The following is a 19,863-nucleotide window of genomic DNA, read 5'->3' on the forward strand; positions in this document are numbered from 1 at the left end:
AAGAGAGCCGGTAATGTAGCGCCATCTATTGTTTTTATAGCAAAGCTTGCAATTTTTTTAGCTTTTTTTGTGGTTGTTCAAACAAACGTTAAGCTATATTACCTTTTCAAGTTTTAATGGACAAAAAGTAATTGCAGTAAATAATACTTAACAATTACAAATGTCCTGCAAACTTTTTTTTGTAGTTGTATTTGTTATTACTAGAGGACCTGCATAAACATACTCCATCAGCACATTGTACGTGTTACGCTCTCTACTACTATTTGCTCATTGGTATCTACTTGATTGGTACGTCTATCTGAATAGGACACAGGGCCGTGCTCGTCTGTTGCGAAGGGTCCTGCAGAGGTCAATTGCTGGACATATTTCAATCGTGCTGCTTTTCTTGATTTCTGTGTGCTTGCCTCTCGAAGGCAATGGCTTTCTCTCTTCTGCGGATTAGTAGATGCATAACTGTAATTCCAGGTGTACCGAGTACCTCGTGCGGCAATGCGGTCGCAAGGTGCACGGTACAGATGCAACATTCGGCCGGTATGAAGATGAAAGCATTCAGGGAACGTGTTGAGAAACCGAAGCCCTTCCCGTACGAAACCAAGACTATGCGCTCCTGGCGGTTTCTCTTCGACTCAACGCTGTCCCGGTTCGATGAGAATACGCGGATGATAGTGGTGGAAGGGAACATCGGAAGCGGCAAGTCAGCGCTCGCAAAGACCATTGCCGAAGAGTTCGAGTTAAAACACTTTGGGGAGCCTAGTTTCGACCAGCTCTATGTGGACGACTACGGCTTTGATTACCGTACCCTCGACCATCTCCTTCCACCCTCTTGTCGTTCGTGTGACATCAAGAAGTTTTACGAGGATCCACACAACATCAACGTGGCCAATATGCAGTTGCTAATGTACCAGTTGAGGTTTGAGCGGCACGTCGACGCCCTCGTCCACATGCTCAACACTGGTAAGTTGCACCGGTACTAAATCCCGACCAAAGCAGCAAAGTCAGCTCCTGCCACTGACACTTCTGGCGTTTAAGTGAAGAAAGGAACGTTAAGAGGAGCTTTTGTTGTCTATATTTTCAATCCTTTATCGCGTACACACTGTCATATCTTTCTGTGTGGTGATTAAAGTGGGAGTTCAAAAGTTCTTATCTGCGACCATTGCTGACAACCACTGACACTGTGATCTGGTAAGCAGTACAGGTAGCAACCGTAGCATACAACTACTGCAATTTCGATCCCCCTTTGTGTGGTTATATCACTGACTATGCTTCTGAATCAGTTGCACCATATGCACTCATATAAGTGATGTGTAGAGCCCATCACTTAATTGCCAGGTCTGTTTTGTATTCATATTCTGCCTCGAAAAGTAGTCATCTTTTTATAGCATGTGGACTGCAAATTGCAAGCTGTGCAAGCTCATTGCAAGCCTGTGAGGCTTAAACTACTCTGCTAGAGCTGTCACCACAGTGTGCTGGACTGTGTAAGTAGCGCAAAGGAGGGCATATATTTGCCAGTCTGTGCTCATTTTTAATGAAAACCACATCTGTAGATGTGCAGGGTGTCTTGCTGATAGATGTAGGACGCTCTGGCAGGCTAGTTGGTTCATTTGAAGTGCACGAGTAAACTGCGCAAAAAGATTGGGACGAAAGGCACACTTGAACACAGACAAGGCACAGACTTGGGTCTGGCACGTTGACAGGCCAGTCAGGTCCTCATAGAAGATTGCTGCTTGTCCCTTGTTCTTGAGAAGTAAAGAGCACAGGAGAGAAAAAATATACTGAAGTAGGATGCTCTGGCAGGCTATTGTTCATTTGAAGTGAACCATTCTCATTGTGCAGTTTTACTCGTACGCTTCTTAATAGATAATGTGAAATAGCTGGCTTTTGGATTAGGGGTCATTTTGAGCATATGCAAATGCAGGCACACCTGTGCAGCATATTATGGATATGCACTGTGGTAGAAAATGAGGTTTACATTGTGTCCACAATGAAAGACATAGGTAAAGGGAAGAACCTAAGCAGTAGCATACATACTTTCTCACAAAGCACTTGTAATGTACAGGGCCAATCACACTTAGCGGGAACACTGCTCTGCGTGGCCACACACGTGCAGAATGCCATTGCATCTAACGCGGTTATAAATCAATGCAGAGTGGCGCGCGAGAAGAGGGACCTTGACGTACTGCTTCGGTCATCTACCCCTTTGCACGAGTTTGCTACAGGCTTGGTCATAATGGTGCTCCGCATGCGCACAGCCACGCGGAAGTCGAAACTTTTGCACACGTGTGGGTCCCACAAAAGAGTATGGGTTAACATGCTCAGCGATGCAGTCCTTAACACTTTTTTACTTTGCTGTAGTAGTATAAATGTTACGTTGTAAAGAAGATGCACACACAAAGCGGAGGACGTCACAGGACAGCTTTTGAGCGTTGAGCTAAGTATCCGTTACTTACTGCAGCAGTGGGGCCTAGTGGTTTGAGCATCCGACTTGTACGTGGGAGGTGCAGGATTCCGTCCCCAGTGCCGTTGGGTAACCACCGGTTTCCAGAGGGCACACGCTTTCCCCTGGCCTGGCGCTCGGCTTCTCCGGGGTGCAATGCATGGAAAATGGGTCTTTGACCTCACCTTGTGCGGATGAGTAATAACTTGTTCCATGGCGTTCTGTGGCCAAAAGTTGCCCTTGTGCTGTTAGAACTGATCATTGTCATCATTTGCCCACTCATCCACTAATTTGTGAACACTTGCTCTGGCTTAGCAGGAAGCGGTTGTAAAAGCTTTGTAACTGTGTCACTTCGAGTGGATGCCCCATGCTATAAAGGAAAGCATGGAGGAGGCAAAATGTCTGATAGAATGAGGATATAGCAACAGAAACTGTACACAGCCGTTTGATGTGTGGTTGAGTTGAGCCAACACATGGTTGTATCCACAGTGTTTCAACATGCCGGATGCTTGCAGTGCGTCAGTGCCTCTAACATACATTTACTCTAGAGTGAGCTGCCAAGCCAATGTTTTTATTCAATATCTCATTTCACCTTTTCTTTTAATGCATAGGCCAAGGAGTTGTCCTGGAGCGCAGCTGCTACTCCGATTTTGTCTTTGCTGACACCATGCACAAGTTTGGATACATCTCAAACATTGGTGAGAAGTGCATCCCTTCAAGAGCCTCTGTGTGGAGCCACGCATGCATCTCTTTTATTGCAGCCTGGAAGATGTACCACAAGTGCCGGCACTACTCGCTCCCTGAATTGCTGAAGCCACACTTGGTCATTTACCTCGATACCCCCACTGACATCTTGCTTCAGAGGATCCGTGAGCGGAACCGTGTAAGTGTCTCAAAATCTCCAGCTTTCACTACCTGGTGCATTTTATATCGCTTCAGATGGTTGAAATTAATCTAGAGTCCTTCACTGCAGCATGTCTCTTAGGCCACAGGTTTGCTTTGGTGCATAAAAACTCACTACCCTAGGCTAACTTGCTGTATACGGTAGCTGTCTGCTTATTTCCGTTTGCCTTCGTTGGTGTTTGAAGCCGCGTACTAGCAGGGGTCATCGATAGATCACTTGCACTGTCTTCATAGAATCCAAACAGAAAACGGTAGCAGTGCAGTTGATTAGGCTAAGTTATGCAGCATTTATACTGGTGCAACTGTTCAACTGAGAACCTGGGCAATATGTGAAATGAATGGTAGCTGTGGTTGACAGTGGTTATGCTGTTACAGCACATCTTTGCAACTTTGAAGGTTTGAAAGAAGTTTGGTTTGAAGAGGGGAGAAGTGCAATATCATGAGGAGTGGGACTAGCAGCTCTCTATCTGACCAGCAACTTTAGCAGAGCAGTGCTCATTGTGTGAAAAAAATGGACAGTTATCAGAACAGTTATCAGAAAAGGAGTCAACCTCTGTTCGGATTGTGAGGGAAAGTTTGTTGCAAAGAGGAGACTGTTTGTTTAGGTGGGACAAGTTTGTTTTGTGAACAGGGTTCCAATCTGATAAGACAACTCCTCTTCTGTGCCCAGGCACATGGACAAAAATTCTTATTGAGGAGGGACCCAAACTAATTTCTCGTTTCGAGCAAGCTGGGAGGGGAGTTGGATTTCGGGGGTCCTTGGATGCATGCCTGTCTGTTTCTGAGGGCGGAGGGCATGCAGAGTAAAAATAAATGGTGTACCATGGGTATAATTTTTCTTTAAAACATCATGGGTCAAGTTTCGTTCGAGACCTCCTTCAGTGTATCTGCTTAGTACACCTTCTGTGTGCAGTTTCGTAAAATTCTGCACTTAGCATAATGTGCATTCTTGGCTCAAATACTCGTTTAGTGTTGTCATTTAGCATCATTTGCCGAGTGTAGTGATGTTACCTATATAAACATTTACATCTTGTTTTTGCTCAGCACTACCAACTTCATCTTTGAAATACAGTCACCAATACCTGCAGTGGAGAAACTTCACACTCCACGTGTACATTTGTTTTACAGCATTTATTTGTTAAGCAAAATTTTGTTACACTGGTTTTCACCCTTCTGTTGAGGTTTTTACTAAAGAAATGCCGTCCTTGTGAAGCAACCTTTCCTTAGTCTGAATCGCGAGCACCTCTCATGAGTATAATAGGGCTGTCCCAGTTGTAAACAAGGTGACATTCAAAGATGTGAACCTCCTCCTCAAAGATGTGAACCGGGAGGCAGAAATATATCCTCACATATCTTGCACATCTCTGTCCTCGCACGTTCTCTCCTGCTGCATTTTCTTGCACGATCAGAGCTGCCTTTGCGCATGCCACACTTGCAACGACGCATTATCAAAAGTCAATCACGTGTACACAGCTTGAGTAGGTTGAGAGAGGCCTGTTAGCAGCAAGCAGTGCTGCCAACAAAACTTGGTGCATTTTTTGTTCTCTTTTCATAACATTAATACTAATTCCAGCTACTTCCAACTACAATTCCAATTACAATAAAGCTGAAGATAAAACAACCACGTGCATCCGAAGCCACGACCTCCGAATTTCGCATCTGGGGCTCTACCAACTGAGCTATGGCGGCGGCTGTCCAATCTTCTGCTTTCGGGGGGGTATTAGTGTAAGCAAACCTTGAGAGTGTTCACCAGCGCCACCCCCATCCATAGTGGCGGGTGTAGTACATCCAGTATTACCGCGTGGCCGAATGGTGTGGGCGGGAGCTGTGCAAGAGCCCCCTTATGCTACCTAGGGCATCAAGACTGCCAGATTTTAGGCTCTTGCCAGCAGACAAGGCAATGGAAAGAGGTGCTTGTTATGACATAAGTTGCTGAAGCCAACACTCACTGAAACCAAGGAGCATAGGGGATGTCTTTTCTTGTTTTTTTTTTTATAAATTCATTTTGTGGTTTATAAAATAGGAATTAATAAAAGCAGAAGAAAAAACAACCACACACCGCCGGTGGGATCTGAACCCACTATCTCCTAATTTCGCGTCCGGTGCTCTACTCGGTGTCCGGTGCGAATGTTGTAATGTTGCTTTTGATAGCACAAAATAAAACTCATACAGTATGTTTTGAAACAAAGTGATGCTTGCAGTTGCATTGGAATTTAATGCTGCTTTGGGATATGTATTTGTCGCTCACTAGAATCTTACTGAAACGATAGCTGCCTAAACACCAGCATGTGATTGACTTATGACTGATTTGGCTTTTCTTTAACAAGGACACTATTATTCTTTATTACAGTGTCAGTACCAGTGCTGACAGCTTCTACATCGCTCTTTATGAGTTGACGTAGCCTGCTTGAATATATTTTACAGCCAGAAGAAGTGAAATCAAAGGTTTTAACTAAAGCCTACCTGGACGAAATTGAGTCTGCGTATAAGCATAACTACCTGCGCTCTGTGAGGTGAGTTTAGCTCCTTCTATGTGTCAAAGCATTACTTGTGAAGGCGGATCTTTTTACCCGTTGAATGCTTTTAGTTTATGATTGCGTGATTCACACTTGCAAGTGTTTAAGTGTCATTCTTTAAAGAGGCGCTGTGACGCAAGTCGGGCATGTAGTTTTGTTCCTTACTCGCCTTTTGGTACGTGGCAATGACTCAATAGCTGGCGAGAGTCCTGGAATCATAATAATTAATACTTGAGATCGACTCTAGAAGGGCTTGCTTTAGTGTTATGGTGTCAAAACAAGGCAACAGTTTTAAGGCGGAAGCCTTTAATGACTCATCGTTGTAAGCAGGAGTTGTCGACAGAAATGTCACGCTTTTCAATTGGTCGAAACGGTCGTGACGTCACAGTGCGCGAATTTCAAACGGGGCCAATGGCTAGTAGCCATGGAACCAATTAAAGGGATTGATAGTGATGCTTCAAGTAAGTGAGAATGAGTTTAGTTAATTGCTTAATCCCCCAATTAGCCTAATTAACCTTTTTAATCAGGCCAGATAAATAAATAAAACGGAGTAGGAAATTGGTCGAGTTCGGGAATCGAACCCCGGTCTCCGGAGTGGGAGACGAGCATGCTAACCACTCCGCCGTGCCAGCTCGATGGTTTGGAATGAGCAAAGGCGCGTCTAGTGAATACGGTGTCTTCGTTCACTCCAATCTTTCTCCCTTCCCGTTATGGCGAGGTTCAGGTGTCCACTGAGGTATTCGATACAGATACATTTCCTTTCCTCAAAAAAATTTACCTGTTCCGTGGACTCCCGGCAGCGTTGCAAGACGCTGTCGCGTTTGACACTAGAGACGAAGCTTAACACCTTAACAACACATCAGTGACACAAGCAGCAACACCGCGCTTAAGGCTTTCGCCTCACCGCACTTTAGGTCAACAAAGTGCCCCCCCCCCCCTGAATTTTGGCAATGGGAAAGAGGTGAAACAGTTGGACATCATGTTTGTATAGAGTTCTGTCTTGCATTTTGTCTATTTGACAGTGCATACAGTTGAGCTAATTGTTTACATGGTTTTTAGCGCTCTTACTAACAACAGGATGAACATATAGAAACAAGACAAGCACTAGGCCTAGTACTAGGCAGATGTCTAGTGATCATTCCATTTCCCTGTGTTCGCCCTGTTGTTTGTAGCACTAAATAGTCATGCCTTCAAACGCTCAGTCAGCGGCTATGTATCACCCAGAATTGTTGCATCTTGCAAGTAAAAAGTGTTCACAATGCTTTGTTTAGGAAAGCGCTATGACTTTTTTTTTCTCTCACTGATGTTTATTTGTGGCCATAGTGCCTATAAGATTTGTACGTCTGAGATTTTTAACAGCCAGCTAGGAGCACACGTAATGTGATTGTGCAAGTGCTCATTTGTCAAATCATTTGAGCAAACCCACCTCAGCCAGTTGTTAAGGACGAGGTAGCAGCACCCCACCTCTGCCACCAGTTTGTTAGAGACGAGGTAGCATGATCGTGTGCCGGAGAGTGAATGAGGGACGTCTGAGACGAGGCTGCTGGGAAAAGACAATGAAGAGGAATTTATACAGGAATATTTACAAGTGAGCTGCAGGAACGCTGCATCACGACAGCTCAACACAAGACCATGATGACAACAGCTCTTCGGCCGTGCCGCTGCCGGCTTTTTTAAGAGTTCTCTTCCCTAGGGTCCCTAGATGGGGGCCGGGTTTCACTGGCACCAATCACCGACACGCACGCACTCACTCACTCCCGAGAGATCACGCCGTCGTCACGCGCTGGGAGAGGGGAACGATGCCAACCACGTAGCGCAGACGCCGAAATGTCCATGAGCGGCGTTCGCGCGCGTTTCGAACGCGCGTTCACACTCGGTGTACGGGAAACGCTCGCTCAACCGGGCAGACGGACGCGGCTTCCGTGGCAATCCAGGCGTTCACCCAACGCGCGTCTCGGGGTTTGTCGGCGTTTCGCTGCTGCCATGTCGTTGTCTTCCCCACGACGAAGGCCAGACGTAACAGACTGCCCCGCCGGGGGAAGGAGATCCCGATGGACAGGGGACAGCATCCGCTGTCCGGAGGGATGTCGCTTGAGGCTGGTCTCAACCGGAGTCGGTTCTCTCTCGGCGGTTCTGGAGCTCAGCGCACCCCGAAGTCTTCCTTTGCAGGTGCAGGTTCCCAAAGGGCACTGCAAAGTGACTCGTGCTCCGCTAGCGTTAGAACCACGCCGAAAACCCGACCGCTCAGTCCGCAAGCACGACACAATCCCCACTGAGCGATGCCAGGCTCTTTCCCTCTTACAACCCAATCAATCCCTGGGAGTAGTTCCGCAGCACTGAGAAAATGCCCACAAATCGGCACATTACACCACAAAGCGCATCTCAATTTTAAAACAAACAAAACCAATCGGTTCAAAATCCTACATCAGGAAGAAAAAGACCAGCAAACCGCAACTATGATGCTGACTCTTGCGCTAGGGACTTCGACTTAAGCCATCGGCATTACCTTTGAGACTCCCCTTTTTGTGATGTATTCCGATTCGTAATGATCACAACATTCCATTCCGCATAGCAGCATACTGCCGTCACCTTGCATATCCCCGCAAAGATTCGCCCAACATCGGAGCCAAAGTCACCTTAATTTTCCCAAATTCCATAAAAATCAAGAGATTTCAGGCGCTTATGCTAGTGGCCTAAATGGCCCGTCTGGCTAGCACTTCGCGTTTTAACGGACGCTGCTACACATGGGCACCACTAGTGCATTTTCGAAACAATCTTTGTCCAAAAGGAACGCTTCCAATGTAACAAACGCGTCCGAAACCTATTCCTGCTCAAAACTTCTTTTTTTCACTTATTTTTTTTGCAAAACGCTTTTTTTGCAGGAATGGTTTAAAACAGCAGAGACATCCTCGGAATCCGCTGCTAACGAGCCACGCCGCGGCTCAAAGGGGTCGCCTATTCTTCAACCGCGCCCTGCGCGGTCGCACACCAACAGTGGCTTTAGCAGCCGACAATTCACAAAATTCGAAGGGCTTAACTGTGCTTCGACACCTGCGAGCCTGAGACGCCACGCGACACTGATTTGTTCCGCACCCCGGCCGCGTGTCTCCAACACCTGAGTAGCGTCTGAACATTTGAATGCGAGGGGATGACGGTCGCGTATGAAAGAAACGCCTACGAGGACTCCTTTCTCGATTCAACCGTGTCCTTCGACTGGAACGCGTTCTGCGGCGTTCTTCCATGCGGTAGCTGGGCGTCCTCTGCGGCCCGCTGCGAGTTTTACGCGTCCTGCTACCGTAGCGTCCCCACAATGGGTCAGGTGGCTTTCGCGCTGTCTGTAAACGCCGAGCTAGTCTGGCCTTAGCGCGGTGCCTGACGCATATGGAGTGCCGTGATGATAGCCTCGGACGATTACGCTGCTGGCGGGCCTTTAACTTTACAATGTCCTCGGCCCGTACTTCGTCCGTTCTCTCGAGAGCACCCCTCGTCTTGGCTCTCCTTGCGCGTGGTCGCCTTCCTAAAACTGCCTTCGCAGAACGGCCATGCGCGCCTCCCTTTCTCGCGGTGCCCTCAACCTCCGCATCTTCTCTCTGACGCAGCACCGAGCCGTATTTCACCCTTAAGTTCGAATTATCGGCTCGTGCTTTCGGTGAGTCACCGCAGGTCGCAGTAGCTAGCTCTCCCGACAGCACTTTACCTCCTGCTGAGCATAACTTGCTCTCCTGAGGCTTGCTATTCGATCCTAATACCCTAACGCTCTTGCCCGGAACTTGAACTATGAGACGCTGTTCGGCTAACGTAGCGTTATTGTCCTGGGTACTACCTTCTCGATCGCAGCAATCAGCCTCCTTCCCGGAAAGTGCATGCTTCTCTGGGCTCAAAACCAACGCATTGCCCCTTTCCTTATTTTTAGCAGTGCCTACATTATCGCCCGAGCCCTCATGGCTGGCGGATCTGCACTCTTCCTCGTTGCTAGCCTTAGTGCCTACATTATCGCCCGAGCCCTCATGGCTGGCGGATCTGCACTCTTCCTCGTTGCTAGCGTTAGTGCCTACATTATCGCCCGAGCCCTCATGGCTGGCGGATCTGCACTCTTCCTCGTTGCTAGCCTTAGTGCCTACATTATCGCCCGATCCCTCATGGCTGGCGGATCTGCACTCTTCGCTAGCTTTTCGACCGAACTCATCGGTCCTCGCTGCCGAAGTGGCCTTTCTTTCCTGGACCAAACCTGTCCTATGCCGCCACTTCTGAACAGCACTCGTGTCATCCGGCGACTCAGAAGAGCTTCTAACTCTGTCCCTGACACTATTGCGGTGTAACTTACCACCGTCAATGTGGCCTTCCAAATCTGCCTCCGCGGGAATACGAAAGTATCGGAGGAGCGCACTTTTAGTTATTGCATAGTTGTGGGCATCCTCGTCAGACAACCTCGCCCAGACATTACAAGGTTCACATGGGAGAAATCCCATCAACACAGTTGGCCAATAACTCTGGTCAAGCTGCTCCTCCAAGCAAATTCTCTCAAAATTTTCCAGAAAAGTTCTGAAATTTTCGTCTTTTCTGAAAACACTTAAGCGAGATCGCGTTCTAATACTTCTGAGCGTGTTAAGTTCACGCGTGAGTTCCCGCATCTCTCTTTCGTATTCCTGTTGCCGCTGCTCTCTTTCGCGTTCCTGTTCCCGCAGCTGTCTTTCGCGTTCCTGTCGCCGCTGCTCTCTTTCGCGTTCCTGTTCCTTTTTCGTTGCCAATTCCCTCTCCTCAATGGTCTCAAGGCATTCCGCTAGCTCATCATCTTCAGCCTCTAACGCAAGAATAGCCTTCAGCAGTTCTGGTTTTCTGAGTTTGTCTGATACCTCCAGACCCAACTCTTTCGCAAGCTCCAGTAACTTTGGTTTGCGCAGCGTCTTCAAATCCATGGCTGCTCCGAGTGCTGCTTCTCTACTGCCCGCTATTGTCTTGCTGCAACTAACCCAGCAGCAACGACAACCCAATTACCAGCTCTGTTCACGACACTAACAAAAGCCTGGCAAAACTCAGCAGAAGAAAGTCCCGCACTCACCAAACCTCGCAGCCAAGAATCCAGCGCAGTCGGTCCGCTGCAGGCAACCAGTCAACACAAAGGGCTGTTGCACTGCCCCCGACTCGCCGTTCTGCTGCTCAGCGTCCCGTTGTCCGCAACTCTCCGCTGGCGTCCGATGTTTCGCGTCCCATTAACTCTCCGCTGGCGTCCGATGTTCCGCATCCCACCGCTGCCACCAGTTTGTTAGGGACGAGGTAACAGCACCCCACCGCTGCCACCAGTTTGTTAAGGACGAGGTAGCAGCACCCCACCTCTGCCACCAGTTTGTTAGAGACGAGGTAGCATGATCGTGTGCCGGAGAGTGAATGAGGGACGTCTGAGACGAGGCTGCTGGGAAAAGACAATGAAGAGGAATTTATACAGGAATATTTACAAGTGAGCTGCAGGAACGCTGCATCACGACAGCTCAACACAAGACCATGATGACAACAGCTCTTCGGCCGTGCCGCTGCCGGCTTTTTTAAGAGTTCTCTTCCCTAGGGTCCCTAGATGGGGGCCGGGTTTCACTGGCACCAATCACCGACACGCACGCACTCACTCACTCCCGAGAGATCACGCCGTCGTCACGCGCTGGGAGAGGGGAACGATGCCAACCACGTAGCGCAGACGCCGAAATGTCCATGAGCAGCGTTCGCGCGCGTTTCGAACGCGCGTTCACACTCGGTGTACGGGAAACGCTCGCTCAACCGGGCAGACGGACGCGGCTTCCGTGGCAATCCAGGCGTTCACCCAACGCGCGTCTCGGGGTTTGTCGGCGTTTCGCTGCTGCCATGTCGTTGTCTTCCCCACGACGAAGGCCAGACGTAACACAGTATGCCAGACCTTTAAGCTGTCGAAAATGCGAGGACTGTCTTGCTCATGTATTGTTCACGCTTGATCTAAAAGAAAATATTTATTTTTGTGGTAACACAATCGTTTTTTTTCACTCTGTCATTTAATCACAGGAAAGAAACGGAGCTGCTGATGTATGACTGGTCACACTTTGGAGACACTGAAATGGTGAGAGGCTGTCAAATAAATCTGTATTTCTTTTGAGAATCCACTACAATGTGGCCATATTTCAAGTTCAGTACGTGCAGTGTTTTCCATTGTTTCTTTGTGTTTCTTCTTTTTCCACTCTGTAAAGAGTATGCATATAAATCATAACTATGTAAGCAGACCCACTATGGCCACCTCATAAATGTTGAAGTGAACTTCTGTTATCATTTTGTTAGCCGTAAAAATAGTAGCCTGAGAATGGGAGCTCATGAGACAAGGGCAGAGGAGAGCAAGTGTGCCGAGAGCTTCAACACTGAAGTGCTGTCATCCTCTGAAATCTGAATTGCTTCATTTTCTTTCAAAGAATGCCAGCTCTTATAGTGGTCAGTATGTTTATTTTGCATTCAGGAAAGAGCTGGCTAGTGAAGTTCTTCACACCTCGTGGGGCTTTTGATTACAAATTTAGCCTTGTCAAATTAAGCAGTCAAGAATTCTTTCTTATTTTTGTGTTAATGTTTGCAGAAAAAAATTTTGGCATCATCTTGGTCAGAAATTGAGTGTTGTACTTTCTGAGTGTCTTCCAAGTATAAAGTCAGTAAACAAAAAGATTACTGATTATTTCTGATAAAGTGTAAGAGTTTTAATTAAGGAAATAATTATTTCTTAGCGTCTACTTGAGTACAATCATACAGCTGTAGAGGATATCTATGTGGCCTTCTGAAAAGCACCACAGTTGAAAAATTCACCCTGGTCCAGCACTCTGACCGGTTCTCACTGCCTGTCTAGGGCAGTCATTCCAGCAGCTAAGCTAGCCATCGCCTGGAGCTAAACTGGACAAGCAGTGGTCTAATGTTCTAGACCCAAACCAGGAAGAACTTTTCATTTAGTGCAGAGATTCTGAGGAGGTTGGAATTCAGAGAAAGGAAGCGAGAGGCAGTCTTTTAGGCATGCCTTAATTTTGAGTTCAGGGTTCTTGATTTTTTTTTTCCAGTAAATACGCAGAAAAACTTCTCAGTTTCAGTTCTGACATATCTGGTCCAAAAAAGAGATAGAAACCTTACACTCATTGTGGAAGTTCTGGTTTTTTTAGCTTCTGCTTGCAAACTGCTTGGTGTGGCCAATTTACCTTCAACTCACCTTCGAAGCTCAAAAGTTAAAAAGTACTCAGCACATGTGACCTAAGGAAGAAATTGGAGCACAAGCAAATGTGCTTTTTAGGCAGAAAAAAAAAAAAAAGAGACGAGGCTTCTGCTGCACACCAGTGGACGCTCTGAAAAATAATTTTTCCAGTTTGCCTGATTCAGGATGAACTTGTGCAGCTATCATTTCTTGCATGACAGTGTAGCTTGCCTCGCCAACCTGCGGGCAAAGGTAGGAGAGGATGGCATTGCGTGTATAATATGAAAGTTTTCAAAATACATCCACAACATTTTGATGAAGCTTAGTCGAACACTTTCAGCCCAGCTAATGCATATAGCTCCTCTCTGGGACTGCTGTTTTCACTACTTACTTATTTTTGGCCGTCTTTTTTCCGTATGGTGCCATATTCGAAGGTGATTGGAAACCATTGTTTTGGAGGTAGAAAACACTGACGATGCCCAAGAACCTACTGGCCCTTAAAAATTGGTGGCCTCTCTTGAGTGTGAGAGAAGGCGCCAGCATGAAAGGATAGGCGTAGCACATTCCAGGACCACTTATAGAGGCTGCTAGCCGCACCCTGTAAATTGGCCTTGAGCCAGTGTTTAAGGTTGCATTTGCTAGCTTTTCTTTTTTCTTCTTAACCTTTTGTTCAGGTGCATCTGGCCGCCTTCTCACATTTGTGTGGGGCTGCATTGCACGGCTGTTTCCGATTGACCGAGTGCAACTACCGCAAATAACGATTACGGAACTGTACATAACACAGAACAAAATGAAGGGTGACTGATGGCAGTGATAGTGATTTACACCTGTTGATTCACACAGGTGTCAACAGCCAACGTTACTTTCGTTAGCATTGCTACCAGCACAGTTAGAACAGCGCAACCTGTTCTCACTGTGGCTGCCCATTACTCTTGGGCAAGTGCAAAGTTGCGTTGCAGGAATACCAGTTAAATGCAGTGCCCATACCTTTGCAGTGACTGCTGAGTGGTATGAGGCCTCGTTTGGCCATGCTACCAGGCCACACTGGGCTTGAATAGAGCCCCAAACATTCAGCAAGCCCCCCCCTCCCCCCCTCTTGAAGTGATAAGTGATAAGGCTACTTGTGGGCAGTGATGAACGAAACACGCACAGAAAAAATGCTTTACCCCAGTATGAAGGCACCTTAGACAGAAATTAACTTTCCTTTCGGGACGATGTTTGACTGAAATTATCGAGATTGGAAGCTAAAAGCATTTCATGCTTGAAACAAATCCCTGTTGATACCAGGTTTTATGAAGAAAAGTAGATACCTGGTCAAGTTAGTGAGGAATATACATCTTGCAATCCAAAGGCTGTTGTAACATCTGCTAAGTTTACTTAGCATACCTGTATTCTTTACTAAGTATGCTTAGTAACGTTTTTATTAAGTGTGCTTTGCAGTGATGCTTGCCCATGCTTTCAGGTGCTTGATGACATAGAGCACATCGACTTTGAGGGTTACCTGGCTGATCCGTATGGACCGATGATGGCAGACTGGAGGAAGATTGATGATGTTTGGAATGACTACCGTTACAGGTAAGCCCATGCAGCACTCATTTGTTGATTGCAGTATGAAATAAGTGATTGTGGCATGCGGTCACACAGAAGACCCACTAACGATGCTACCTTTGCCACTTATGCTACCAGGATGCTTATCATCATTCCAAGAACGATAGTGAAGCACAGGTTCACACCACGTAGGTTTCCTCGCAGTCGGCAAGGGCTGCGGCCGTGGCATTGCCGCTCTGCCACCAGCCCACATTTTCCGTAGGCAAAGGAGCGTGTTGCACTTGTCAAAAAATGATTATGCAAAAGGCTGCTAATTTTTGCTTCCATACTGCACCACATGACATAGCCCAGGACACAGTATTGGAGATATTTTATCTTCTTGCTCATTCGTTCTTATTCTGGCTCTTGGGGATCACTAGCATGAGAGTTGGAAGAAACTAAAACATTGAAGGAGCAATTACATCGCGACTTTTTATACCTCACGTTGCTGAAGTTCACAACACGTTTTAGCCACTGTTCAACTTTTGAAACCAAAGCTAAAACAGTATTAGAGATGTTCAGTGATGAATTGTTTACTGGATGAAAAGCAACCTGGTTCTCGCAGTCCCCGCCTGTGGCAGCAACTGCCATCGCAGGGCAATGGCGCTTCACTTCACCACAGTGCTAGCACACCTTATTTGCATTTGCCTTAACCGCACTAAATCATTAGTCTTCTTTTGGGGGGTGGGGGGGATGGAATGGAATATGGCTACATAGAGAAGGTAGTGACCACACATCCAGATCACGAGAGCAAAGTAACTGAAAGAATAAGAATGGGGTGGAGTGCATTTGGCAGGTTCTCTCAGATCATAAATGGCAGTTTACCACTGTCCCTCAAGAGAAAATTATATATCTTATTGGCACTCACCAGTGAAGTAGAAACTTAGAGGCCAACGAAGATGGTTCTACTTAAGTTGAGCGAATTGAGTGGTCTATTGAAAAGAAAATGTCGGGTGTAACATCAAGGGACACGAAGAGTGCAGAGTGGGTCGGAGAACAAACACATCTTAATGACATCCTAGTAAAAATCAAGAAGGAGAAATGGACTTGGGCAGGGCATGTGATGTGAAGGCAAGGTAACCAATGGCAGTTGAAGGTAACATACTGGATTCCAAGAGAAGCCAAGCATAGCAGGGGGTGGCAGAAACTTAGGTGGAAGAATGACGTTAAGAAGTTCGCGGGGATAGGGTGACTGTCGCTGTCTGTGGACAGGGTTCATGGAGAGATATGGGAGAGGCCTTTGTCCTGCATTGGGCGTAGTCAGGCTGATATGTTGATGCAGTTATTTTTACAGTTAAACTGTCAATCTCCTAGGCAGTAGTTCGCATTCATGCAGGACCTGCTTGTCTTGCACACGGCAAAACAGTCATTAAAAATTCCAGAGGCTATTTTTTCCAGGCCAAGAGCCCTTGAGCAGGGTTTCGTTAGCAGGTTAGCGCTTGATGCCAAATAAATGCCTGATTGGTGCATGTTTTGGCGTTTTGCCTCTAAAAGTTACTTTTCGTACATATCCTCAACTTACGTTGCATCATGAATAACAAGCATTAAAGGTGCACTGAAGAGGATTCTGAACATGTCTTTTTGCCGCGGGAACTCGATCCACACGTTCCTAGCATTCTTAGAAACAGTGACTTATTGCCCTGTGTGGCCGATTTCCCCAATTAAAACGAATTAACGTCCGGCTCCCGCCTTTTTTTTTAATTCTGCCTCGTACGGTGGGCGGAGTCGACCAACGCATGGAGCACCTTTCACCCAGTCCCGTGGAGGCTTTGCTTTCGCTTTGTTTTGTTTTTTAGGTTTCCATGAATAAATAGTTTCATTCGCAGATAATATAGCCGCAAAATAAGCCAGAAGAAATAAAAATATGCGCGGACTATTTGCTACTACGGACTACTACGTATTACTCCGCCGATGGCAGAGCGGCAAGCCGCCACGGGACTGGGTGATAGGCGCTCAACGCGTTGGTCGACTCCGCCCACCGTACGAGGCAGAATTAAAAAAAAAAGGCGGGAGCCGGACGTTAATTCGATTTAATTGGGGAAACCGGCCACGCAGGGCAGTAAATCGCAGTTTCTAAGAAAGCTCGGAACGTGTAGATCGAGTTCCCGTGGCAAAAAGACAAGTTCAAATTCCTCTTCAGTGCACCTTTAAAAGAGGTTTAGGATAACCAGTTGAATGAACACTCCTCTCGAGCAAGTGCAGAATGTCTCCCTCTTTTCGTGCGGTACCTTCAGCTTTGTTCAGGAAAACGTGTGTTCTCTATGCCCATTCATATATACGTGCCCTTCATTCCCTTGCCCTTGTGTGTTCTCTAGAAGCGACATTTTTGGGGAGAAGTCAGGTTTGACCAGATTTTTAAGAAATGTGTTCAGGATGCAAAATCAGGCTTTACCGAAAAAACAAAGGGCTGTAGGTATAGAGTGCATTGTGCAGTGCTCATTGATGCTGTGAATTCTGTGTGCCCCTTCTCTGCCTCTTCTTCCAGGCTAACAGCCGAAAAAGACAAAGTCTTGAACTGTCTCTTTATGGACCTGTTTGACGCACCAGAATTGGGCAGGAGTGGAGAAGATGAGGAAGTGATGCTTGAAGTCATAGAAGAGGTGGGAACATGCGACATGTTTAAATTTCAGTGTAGAAAGCTGTGCCTTTTTTTTGTTTTGGTTTTCCGACCAAGAAAAGGTCTGTTCACCTATGCTTAGTGACTTGAAAACGCATAGTGTAAATGCATAAACTGCTACTGACAAGCTCCTGTGTAGCGAAATTAATGTGTACTCAGGATTAATTTTGATGATGAGCAAATCTGATTGATTAAAAAAAGGCTCAGGAGTAAAATTATTTGTTTAGGGCAACAATTAATGCCATTTTGCTGTGTGTTGGTAAGTTTTTACTGTGCTTTCCTTAGCATCTTCCAGGGAACTTGGCAATAATAATTGTCTGCACCACCTGCAAGGTGCAGCAAACTTTGTCAGCATTTTTTGTTTGTTGTGTGTGTGTGTCTGTGCATTTGTCCATCGATCCTGCTGTGGAATTGCATTACTGGGAACTGGTTTTTAATTCCAAATATGAGTAACAACTCACTGCAGTTCCTCTTATAATTTTGACGAAACGTAGTGACTGTCTCAGACCAGGCTGTGTGTGACCTCTTGCTTCTTGAACTTTAAGAATGAGGTGCAGCTAAGCAGCAGGGTCTTCTGAGAATTTCACGTCAGGAAATCATTAAGGCAGTTTGTGCAGCTTACATCAGGGTCCACCGCGCAGTGAATAAGGGTGTGTCCAGGAGGCTTTGAGTGGTCAGCCATTATTTACTATTTGGCGGGGGGGGGGGGGGGGGGGTTTGCAGGTTTGAAGACGTTTCTTCACAAAAGAATTGAAATTTAGTGCAGGTATGGCCAAACTAAGTCTTTTGTGATCATTGATAAAGGAGTTAAAAAGGAGTTTTCAAATCTCCTGCCAAGTACCCCTCGCCCTCCTCCCCCCACTTCTTTACCGAATCTCCATGGCCGACAAACAAGCTGGCACCACCAGTGCAATTGCTGAGATAACGGCTTGTTTTGTTTCATCATCGCCGCAGACAATGCGAATATCCAACTTTTTCGATCAATTCAGGCAAGTACCCCTAACAAATGTATCATAAAACAGTTCTGCTGACGAGATGCTATTTCTGTGTGAAATTTGAGCACAAACAGTTTACCTCTTTACATGAGAGAAGCATTCTACTGCACGCGTCTAATTGTGGAACAGTCTGTATCTACAAGGAGCAATGTAAGCCAGGGGCTCGTAGTTCGACTTAACCATTGCAGATACCGACATGTTGGAATTATCAGGTGTTTCCCCCCATTGAAATACATAGGGCTCTGTCATCACCCGGGCGCCGCTTATCTAAGGAACCAGTTTAGCATCGGCAGTTTCAGCAGCAGCACTTTCCTACTTTGAAGCAAATGAAAAGTGTGGACCCTAATATTATTATTATTAGTTTTCCTTCCCTTTCATTGCTGCTTTTCAGTTTTTTCTTTCTACACGCAAAAAGCTTACCACACTCAGCCACTCAGCATCATTTTGTGGATCCATTACTTGAGTATAAAGGAATTGGATTCAAACTGGATGCCCAACCACTCGGAAATGCCATGCCCTTCTGGCTGCCACCTCATTTCTGCTGCCGAAAATCAACGCTACGTTTTGTCATCTTGAAATAAGACTTTCTGGAGCATATTAAGACATTAAATATTGCGATTTCAGCAATATCCCGGGGCATTCAGGCATCACAGTGTCCCGTACTATGCATACATAGTATAAAAACCACATTCTTGATTTTCATCGTGGGTCCCTTTTAAAGGGACGCTGAAGGGACACTGAAAAGGCCCAATTTGTATCTTTATTACTAATTGACTGTATTGCTCTTTCTGGGTATGTTGGAAGTTTTTCCAGCAACTCATTTATTGCGGAGATAATAGCATTTAAAACTTTTCCCGCCTCTCGATTTAAACTTGTGACATCTGTACTGAGAAGGATTCTTGATCATTATTGTGAAGTGAACAACAACATGGCCTATCCTCTAATATCCACAGGAAAAAAAAGAAAAAAAACATTGGCGCTCGCAGTTTGTTTGCAAAGCTGGCCAGTGATGATGACACTTTTATTTCATTTTTTGGCCTTTTCTAGCTGTAAAAACCACGTTTTGAATAAAAGTAGCATCTTTGTCGTTAGAACAGTAATTTATCCATTCAGGTCAACTTGAGTTTGTCCCCAGCGTCCCTTACATCACTCTTAGTGCGTGCATGCGTGCGTGCAGGCTTTCTTACCTTTTTTTTCATTTCCTTTTTTTTTTTTTTTTTTTGCAGTTCAACAGCAAAAGACAGCAGTATGAAAAGGGCTTCAACAAGCACCTCGGTGATAAGTGGCTTTTCTTCAAGACCAAGGTCAGCAACTGGGAACGCATGCGGTTGAGGCCGTGCTTTGATATGTACTAGAATGCCCTTCTTCACTCACTTGCACAGCTGGTAGTGTAAGAGAAATAAATGTACTTCCCATGTCCTTATAACTGTTGTTTTATAGGTGGTTTTCACGTCTAAGAAAAAGGAGTAATCATATGTTTCTTCTCTTAATTGGTTTATTCATAGAAAGTTGCAGCCAAGTACTACACCAGGGTGGCGAAATCCTGTTCTGGTGAGGAAGTGCGTTGTCGGTTCTGGCCACTGAGATCAGGCCGCACCTCGGGCCTGAGGCCTGGTTATGTAATTCTATTGACA

The 19,863-nt window shown here is 46.2% G+C and overlaps 1 protein-coding gene across 1 annotated transcript; it reads left to right on the plus strand.

The window, feature by feature from the left end:
* Positions 1 to 291: 291 nt before the first annotated feature.
* Positions 292 to 19,655, plus strand: ND-42 (NADH dehydrogenase (ubiquinone) subunit ND-42). The gene is made up of 8 exons (XM_089544306.1): positions 292 to 954; positions 3,046 to 3,132; positions 3,196 to 3,317; positions 5,762 to 5,850; positions 11,878 to 11,932; positions 14,493 to 14,605; positions 17,103 to 17,217; positions 19,456 to 19,655. The coding sequence occupies exons 1-8, from the start codon at positions 417 to 419 to the stop codon at positions 19,582 to 19,584; spliced, it is 1,248 nt and encodes a 415-aa protein (XP_089400432.1). The 5' UTR covers positions 292 to 416; the 3' UTR covers positions 19,585 to 19,655.
* The last annotated feature ends 208 nt before the right edge of the window (positions 19,656 to 19,863 follow it).

The sequence above is a fragment of the Amblyomma mixtum genome, chromosome 5 (assembly GCF_055824585.1).
Source record: "Amblyomma mixtum isolate Tamu chromosome 5, ASM5582458v1, whole genome shotgun sequence".
Classification (NCBI taxonomy): Eukaryota; Metazoa; Arthropoda; class Arachnida; order Ixodida; family Ixodidae; genus Amblyomma; species Amblyomma mixtum.

Coding starts and splice junctions, on each gene's coding strand:
- ND-42 (XM_089544306.1), top strand. CDS start 417: ATGGCTTTCTCTCTTCTGCGGATTAGTAGATGCATAACTGTAATTCCA. Junction 3,133..3,195: donor TGGATACATCTCAAACATTG/GTGAGAAGTGCA, acceptor CTTTTATTGCAG/CCTGGAAGATGTACCACAAG. Junction 5,851..11,877: donor AACTACCTGCGCTCTGTGAG/GTGAGTTTAGCT, acceptor ATTTAATCACAG/GAAAGAAACGGAGCTGCTGA.